The 9,280-nt window shown below is 38.8% G+C and overlaps 1 protein-coding gene across 1 annotated transcript; it reads right to left on the bottom strand.

The window, feature by feature from the left end:
- Positions 1 to 7,224: 7,224 nt before the first annotated feature.
- MC5R (melanocortin 5 receptor) lies at positions 7,225 to 8,202 on the bottom strand. The gene has a single exon (XM_065399254.1). The coding sequence runs from the start codon at positions 8,200 to 8,202 to the stop codon at positions 7,225 to 7,227; it is 978 nt and encodes a 325-aa protein (XP_065255326.1).
- Between the last annotated feature and the right edge of the window lie 1,078 nt (positions 8,203 to 9,280).

Here is a 9,280-nt window from a genome sequence, read left to right as displayed (position 1 = left end):
ATGTACACCTTCAAATAATCAGATTTTCCACCAGCACTAACACTTCTCATTCTTTAATATTTCATTGGATATGATTTATTTAGTTATCCTTTACCATTTTAAAATATCTGTATTTCCAGGTTCTCTCCTTTCCTTTCCTTTTCTTGTCTGACTATTGCACCTTTCATTATTCTATTCAGTTACTCGTTATCAACATTATTTTCAAACTGACATTTTCAGCAGCATGTCATTGGATATAAACACTATGTTCTTCATATTCCTTGCTTTCCCATCCAAAGGTTCACAGTACGAAGGCTTGATGGGACTAATGTTGCATTTCCCACTTCCTTCATTAGGTTATCCACTGGGTCTTTGGTTCTCAGCCTGTCTGTATTCCAATCTTGTCTCAGGTGAGATAGTTCAGACATGTGAACTTCCTCCGCTAACCCCTTCTCATTAAGCTGAACACATTTTCGATTCACTCTCAATATAGTCCCAGTGATTTATTTAAAATGACACAACTAGAGTAATTATTTACTGGGTACAATCAGTGTGCTGGGCACTCTCTAATATATGCCATAGAAAAAAAGACATTATTCCTGCCACAATGGGCTGCCGCTTACCATCCAAAGGCCAGTCTTCCCCTAGATCAGCATAGGCAGGCTTCTGTGTCAATGTGAATCCAACTGTGAAAACTGGACCTAAGGAATGAACATGGGCAACACTGAACACCTGTAAATCCATCCATTATCTAAACAAGTTTATAAATCAAATTTCTATCACACGTTTATTAATTACTCCTTAAATTCACTAGAACATGATAACCTCATGCAATTATTCAGACTTAAATGGTTCACCAGCTGTAGTTTGCACCTCTGAAATCTCTCAGGGAGGCAAGCTGTAGCATTTTACAAATCCTGAGAGTCTAAATTTTCCATTGTTTTATTTTAATTTTACATGTATTCCTTGCCCTGTTATAGGGCAAGCTCCCGCCTGGAGTGCCCTCCTGTAGCAGCCACACCAAATTGTGCTTACCTCAATTTGCCCTTCGGTGGTTCCCAGAAATAGTCTTTATGAGTATAAATAGCCCTTTACTATCAACCCTGTATAGGGTAGCCAGGATTGTCCTGGAGTCGCCAGGAATTAAAGATTAATCTTTAATGAAAGATTCTGTCATGTGATGAAACTTCCAGGAATACGTCCAACCAAACCTGGCAATCCTCCCTGTGCATCACAAAGCAAGCCCTCAATAGTCCATCAATGTACAGCCCCAGCATCTCGCACCACGCTCAGACTCTCTGCAGCTCCAGCCTCTCAGCCCAGCCTTTAGACCTCTCTGGCCCTCTATCTTCAGCACTGTGGCTCAGAGAGCTATCAGACATCTCCCCCTGGGGCTCTCAGCCCTCTCCAGCCTGAGCTTTCTCAGGCTCAGAAAGGTCAGCATGCTTCTCCCTCTGCTGGCTTCCTGGAAATTTCTCCCTCTTTCCAGGGAGGTCATCCAGAGCTTTCTGCTCTCTTCAGGTTTCTCCCAGAGCAAGTCTCTGCTGCTGCTTCTTGTCTCCCATTTAGGGACCACCCCCTCTAGGGTCCAGCTGCCCTCTTTTAAGCCTAATAGGAGGTCAACTGACCAGTCACTGGCCTCTTCCCTCATAAAAGGCCAGTGTCACCCTCTGACACTCCCCTTCCAGAGAGTTACTACAGAATCAATTTAAACTTGATATGAAAGTCCAGTCGAGGGTGTACCTGTACTGTCACCAGTGGGTAGAGATGGGCAAAAATTTTCAGTCAAATAGTAAATTTGCTGAAAAATGCAGTTTCAGGGCAACCAAAACTACTTGTGAATTGGAGTGGAATTTGGCTAATAGTGTTGGCTGAATAAAAAATGGAAAAAAAAACAGTTAAAAGTTTGTTTTTCATTTTTCAAAACAAAATGTTTTGACGTTTCATTTTGTTAATTGTTTAAAATAATGTAAGGGGTAAAGAACACCTGAAAACATAATAAAATGAAACTAAACAAATAAAGATTAATTTCAGGTGAAACCAAAAGTTTTGTTTGACCCAAAGTGAATTGGTTTTTAGTTTTTCATTTTGGTAAGAGAAAAAAAAAAACCCAAAATTCAGTTTCAGTTTGAAAGTAGCTGATTTTTTTTTTTTTTTTTTTTTTGGTTTTGTTTCAGCCACTGAACTGAAAAATCAATTATTCACTCAGCTCTACTAGTGAGAAGAGTTTGATAATGTTCAATGAACAGACAGAAGGATTCCTCGATCTGACTGACACAATGTCTGACTTGGGGCCTAACCCTGCATGCCTTACTCACGTTGGTACCTCCTTCAAGTCAATGAGACCAACCACCGTGTGTAGGGCATAGGGAAATCTTCAAGTGCCATAGAGCCAGCACAGGAGCATGATGGGGGTCATGGCTGGAATGCCCATACACTCCAACAACACGCCTCTTGGAGTCCACTGCAGCCAATAAAACTTACAGCAGCCATGGGGCTGCTTTAAGTTATACTGGGGGGAAAACAATCCTCCAGTTTGGATTGAGGATTCCAAAGTTCAGCTTTGCTGTGCAGAGTTATGGTGCAGCTCTGTGACTCAATTTTCTAATACTCTCCTAGTTCCTTCTGACCTCCTTTGACTGGATGTGTAACTGACACTATCCCTTTACATCAGTTGCCCCCATGACTTCTATGGAAGTTGCATCTCCTTTAATAGGTATGAATGCAGAATAAATGAGATGTATAGTAATGACTCATAATAGAACACTACTGGTGTCCACACAGAACAAAACAAGTTTTCCATTCTTTTTCTCTCTTGGTTTTTGACATGGGGAAAGGGAAAACATCCAATACAGCAAATAATAGTGGTCATATCTGTTGTGTTTAAGGTTAAAGGAAAAATAAATTAAACATCAGAGGATAACTTTTTGAGATCTTACCGCCACCAGGTCGAACATGAAGTGGCCTTTTAGTGGATCGGTGAAGAAGTAGTGATCGTCTGCCCTTCAAAGGTAGGGCTGTTTTTCTTGGTTAACAATCTGCTCTATTACAGAGTTGTTACTATGCATGTGTCTTCCGGGTGGACAGACCCTCTGTTGAAACATAACTGAATGACAGCATGAGCAAGGGTGATATCATGGATTGGTGGGCTGCTGAGAGCAAAAGCCAGTGGCTAATTTTCTTGAGGCTACTGGCATGAAGGTCCATACTTTTAATTAAAACTCAATAATGATGACTGCCAGAAACAATCAGAATACTCACTTTTTTCCCCTCATCATATTCTAGTAGAAACAAAAACAGTACATTTGTTTTCATTCAGTTGTTGAATATGAGGCGTATGTATGGTGGTATCTACGTATTCATTTATTTAGCATTAGTTTTAATACTGTTAGTCACAATGACCAATAAACACTGGGCCTGGCCTAATTCACCACTCTGCTATACTAGTTACACTGGCATGATTCCACTGAAACTGGTGTGACAGAGAATCAGGGCCACTATTGTGGCATATTTTTCCTGTCTCTTATTAAAGATGCTAGCAGTTTCCATTCTGTGCAATCAGTGTCATGCCAGAGCTGCCCCTTCCCCATGTAAAGCTGACAATGATGGGTAAAGAAGATGTCAACAGCTGCAGGAGCAAATAAATAAATTTAAATATCTCTTGGTTTGCCCGTGACTTCTTTTATAAGGCTTTCATCACTAAATATCAGTGTCATAACTATAAAGGGAAGGGTAACAGCTCTCCTGTGTACAGTACGAAAATCCCTCCTGGCCAGAGACTCCAAAATCCTTTTACCTGTAAAGGGTTAAGAAGCTCGGGTAACCTGGCTGACACCTGACCCAAAGGACCAATAAGGGGACAAGATACTTTCAAATCTTGGGGGTGGGGGAAGGCTTTTGTGTGTGCTCTTTGTTTTAAGGGGTTGTTCGCTCTTGGGACTGAGAGGAACCAGACATCAATCCAGGTTCTCCCCATCTTTCTAAACAAGTCTCTCATATTTCAAACTTGTAAGTAAAAAAGCCAGGCAAGGCGTCTTAGTTCTACTTTGTTTTCTCAACTTGTAAATGTACCTTTTACCAGAGTGTTTATCTTTGTTTGCTGTACTTTGAACCTAAGACAGAGGGGGGTCCTCTGAACTCTTTAAGTTTGATTACCCTGTAAAGTTATTTTCCATACTGATTTTACAGAGATGATTTTTACCTTTTTCTTTAATTAAAAGCCTTCTTTTTAAGAACCTGATTGATTTCTCCTTGTTTTAAGATCCAAGGGGGTTTGGATCTGTATTCACCAGGAGTTGGTGAAAGGAAGGAGGGGGGAAGGGTCAATTTCTCCTTGTTTAAGATCCAAGGAGTTTGGATCTGTATTCACCAGGGAATTGGTGAGAGGTTTCTAAAAGCTTCCCAGGGTAGGGAATGGTGGCAGCGGACCAGAACTAAGCTGGTAGTTAAGCTTAGAAGTCCTCATGCAGGCCCCCACTCTTGTACCCTAAAGTTCAAAGTGGGGATACAGCCTTGACAATCAGTTTAACCTGAAACATGAAATCCTGGTGTGTAATATTCCCTTCCCCGGGAATTCTGTTTGCAATTTACCACTTGAAGTAACACCCCAAAAATACAGACAATTTTCCAAATAAACTCTAGAGACTACATTACAATGAATATTCAACAACAAATGGGTTTTCCAACCCTCCACTTTAATAATTACCTCAGATACTTATCTTTACATAAAATAAAATTCCAGAGCAAAAACAAAATATGAGGTAATGTACAATTCAAGAAAATATCCAAAGCTTTTACAGTTTTGATTTCCTATTTACTTATTTACAATACGACCTTATATATATATATATATATATATATATATATATATATATATATATATATACACAAACTGAATTACCTAATGAGGATTTCATGGTTTATTTACATAGTGATTTGAAGACTTGTTGTGCCTTTAATTATGTTGCTGGAAATTAAGTGTACTGTCTCATTTTCACCCTAGCTAGAGTGAAATTCACCCCACTGTAGAGTGGCTATCCATGCTATTTAAAGTGGGATTTAAGTGGTGAACTCTGCACTGGAGTGAACTTCACCTTAAAGCAAAATTCTGCCGATGTAAAATCCCATTCTCAGGTGTAACTGAGGGAAGAATCTGGCCCCTAAAGTATTGGTGGGTTCCTGATACAATCAGTGCACTAAAATTCTGTACTCAGGTCTCTCAACTGTGAGTGAAATGCCCATTCATGTAAATGGGAGCTGAGGATGCAGATCAAGGGCAGTATATGGCCCGCATTTTGTAAACTTGACTACTTTCCAAACACAAGTCCAAAGCTTTATCATCCAATCTCTACAGCAGAGCAAGAAAAAAGTATAAGTCAGGGAGGCTGATAATAGACTATCATAATACCACAAACCTCAACATTGAAAATGTAGACATGAAGATATTCAGCTGTCCTCCTAACAGTGTGGATCTCTGGATTTCTGTGTTTTTGAGGTTAGCTGTGCATAAGGGGCTGAGTTTGGAGCAAAAAATTGACATTTATAATAAAACGTCCAAATTTTTTTCTAAAATATGCTACGATCTAAGGACCTAATCCAAAACCAATTGGGATAATGGGAGTCTTTCTACTGGCTTCAATGGGCTTTGGTTGAGGCCTTGAAACAGGTTCACTGGAGACAATTTAGCGAGAGTAACCTCTTGACTTTGGAAAGGAATAATTTACTCTTGTGAGCTAACTTACATTTCAGATGTGTAATCACTATGAAACTGTTTCCTCTATGAGTTTTTATATATTTTATATCTAAATGCAAAACTCCAGCTTTTGGGAGGACATTCTGTAGATTTGTATCATTCCTTGGAAGAGAAATTAGAATATTTTGTGGCTCCTTGATTGTACTTTCTTCATCTGTGACCAAATCCAATATTCTTCACATTACATAACTGTTACAGAAGATAATATTGGAGAGAACACAACAGGAAGCAAATTGCTTATACAAAATGTAAGAGGGTTGCTGTATTTTATGAAAATGGCAGCCTCTTGGTAAAGAGAAAAGCATATCAGATGCTGGCTTAGGCCTATATAAACATGTTACACATTCTCCCATGTTCCTGGGAGCCCTCTTTTGCTGACACCCACCCCCAGCATGCCTTGAAAACCATCCCTACTTTGTGTAATGCCCATCATGAAAGATGTCCTCTGGGACCCAAATTTCTCCAATAATAAGTGCCCCAAATCCACCCACATCTGACAATCTTCCTGCTGCCTCTGACATGCTCATTGGCCTAACCTCTCCCCACAAAATGTTACATGGGTTACCTTTGTCTACCTTGAAGTCATATATGCTGTACTCATTTCAGGGCCCAGAAAAAACCATATCCAGTGCTGCCTTTAGGATGAACCACTGCAGCATTAAAACCAGCATGTGGTACACCTTTTCCTAGATATACAGTAATAGGAACACTGGAACAAATACAGACAGGTGTCACAAAATACTACGCTTAATACTGGGAAATGTTGCAATTACATTGACCTCTTGTGTAGTATGTATTTTGTGAGTGCAACAATCATGATTGGGATACAAAAATTTGTGTATATATACATAAGTTCTTGTTCATAATTGTGTTGGTTGAGGCATATGGACACTGATGTTTACAGATTATACTTTTCACTTAATGCTGATCACAGTTATTCTTCTGGTTTTATGTCAATGAAGAAATTGACAGGAAACCTGTCCATTCTCACACTGGACAGCCACAATGAGCCATGTTGTACCCAAAGAAAATGTAACTAGAAACCCATTTATTGGTTGTGTGTTAGTTAATGCTCACTGCATTTGGCAGTGAGGCAAATAGGGATATCCTACCCACATCTGCATATTCATGTACCCTGCCCGTAAAAATCAAAGAGGGGAAAGGATGAAATTTCTGCTACTTTTATAAGATATCTGGCTTGAATCTGGCCCCAAGTGTTCTATTCTTCTCTTGATACACATGCATATGCTAACTCCTATTAATGCCAGTTAAAGTTATAGGTGTGTATGGAAGAGGAAATAAACCAAATAACATCAAACTAGAAAAACAGCTTTCCATAAAAATATGATCCTCATTACAACTATACGGTGGAAAGACATTTTATAGTTCCTTCAGCAGAAATAGGGCAAGAAGATGCTAACAATTTTGATGCATGATTTTCCTGATAAATAATAATGTTGCATCTTGGTTTCCTCATTCAAAAATGCATTTTCCTAATACTTGCTCGGCAACCCACAGGCCGTTCTCAGGCTATAGCAACAAATAATCTCCTTGAAGGTCTTCCGCATTTCCTGGCTACGAAAGGCATAGATCAAGGGATCGATCACTGAATTACACATGATGAGGATGAGGTACATGTTGAAGTGAGACATAAAGCAAACACAGTAGAGGTTCTGAGGGCAAGAAATCATCAGGATGAGGTGGAGAAAAAATGGAGCCCAACAAACAATGAAGATGCCAAGTAGCATGGTCAGAGTGATAGCCCCCTTCATGCTGGTCCTTTGATGGACAGAATTGTATCCAGGCAAAGCAGCTATTCTCTTGACATGAGTACGAGCCAGGAGGAACATATGTATGTACAGAGAGACCATGAGGAATAACATGGTGAAAAACATTGTGATGAGACAAATGATAACGTAAGTTGATTCATAATAAAGAATGAAGATAATGCCACAGCCAGTGCAAAATGTCCATATGCATGCAATGATTAGCCCTGATCTTTTCACTGTCATGATGTTGTGATAACGCAGGGCGTAGAAAATTGTGACATACCTGTCTACTGCTATAGCCAGCAAACTGCACATGGAAGCCACCACAGATATGCAGATCATTGAATCAAAAACATTGTCTATATGTTGTACAAAAGCATCTTCCATAATTAGATGCCTATTGTTTATTAAATATATCGTTATGGTCTCCCAAGCATTAGAAACACTGACCAGCATGTCAGCTACTGCTAAACTGCACACAAAGAAATACATAGGTGAGTGCAAGTTCTTGTTCTTAACTATTGCACAGATGACCAAGATATTTTCAAGGAGACTTATAATGCCCAGGATTAGAAACACCTCCACTGCTATGACCACTTGCTCACATGGTGATGACTTGTTCTTGACAGTAGGCACCGTAAAGTTGATGCCAAAAGTACTCAAGTTAAGTTCTGGAATGTGTAGCTGGTAGGATGAGTTCATCTCTGGAGGCAAATATGCTCTCTTCTTTCCAAAGCACTTGTAAAGCAGGGTGGTAAATGCATTTTCCAGAAAGGCAAGAAGCCCTGCCAAAAAAATATGACAATATGACAAAAACAGGTAGGAGTTGACAAAGCAAATATCAAATGGAATCAAATATTTGTATTTAACTCAGTATATACAGCTCACGACTGCTCCACATTCTATATTTATTCTAAGTTAACCTGTCATCGATTTTTTCCAGCTATCCTTGCTCCTAGGGAAATTAAAATCACAAACTAATAGAGAGATTTATTTCCCTTCTTTTTTCTTTCTCCTTAGCCTTTTGCTCATTCTCCAATGTTGATTGTCTTTCCCTGAAGCACATTTTATCTGGAAATTCTGGTGAACACAGAATATTTTCAGCTAAATTACTACAGAACAACAAATAGTATCTGACAGGTGTCTCAATCCTGGCAGCCTTGAAACCCATAAGAATACACTATTCATAACTGAAATCAGACTGTATCCTCTCATCTGAGCATACTTATATAAAATTTGAATTCCTGCAAGAATTAATGACTGAGCCTTTTAAGCAAAAGATTTAAATATTTTTCCTGACCTTTGTACTTCTTAAGTTTGCATAACTTGTGATATAAACAGCTTATCTGCTCCAGACTAATATGCTCAGCTTAACAATACTGTTTTAAACCATTAAACAAGACAAATCTATATATTTCAGGTTTCACATTGTTTTATTCTCTTGTAATTAAGATTTGAATATTTTAACTTGCCCACTAAAATCACAAGGGAATTTCTGTCAGGAAAACCATGGGTATTCTATTCAAATTATGGATATATTAATCAAGGCTTTTTTTCCCACTAATGATAATATTTTGAGAGGAATGTCATAAGCAATAAAATTCTTAATAAGCAGAACATATTTAGCTTGCTGTCAGTCAGTGCAAATAAAATTCAAAGACTTTTAAGATAAACTACTCTCCATTTCAAAAGGTAACATTTCCTATACAATTAAGAAGCAGTTGTACTTATTTACCAGGACTGTTCCTTCAGATCCTATTTCTCTTCATATCCTGTATTC

The sequence above is a fragment of the Emys orbicularis genome, chromosome 2, assembly GCF_028017835.1.
Source record: "Emys orbicularis isolate rEmyOrb1 chromosome 2, rEmyOrb1.hap1, whole genome shotgun sequence".
Taxonomy (NCBI): domain Eukaryota; kingdom Metazoa; phylum Chordata; order Testudines; family Emydidae; genus Emys; species Emys orbicularis.
This window is presented reverse-complemented; position numbering and strand designations above follow the sequence as displayed.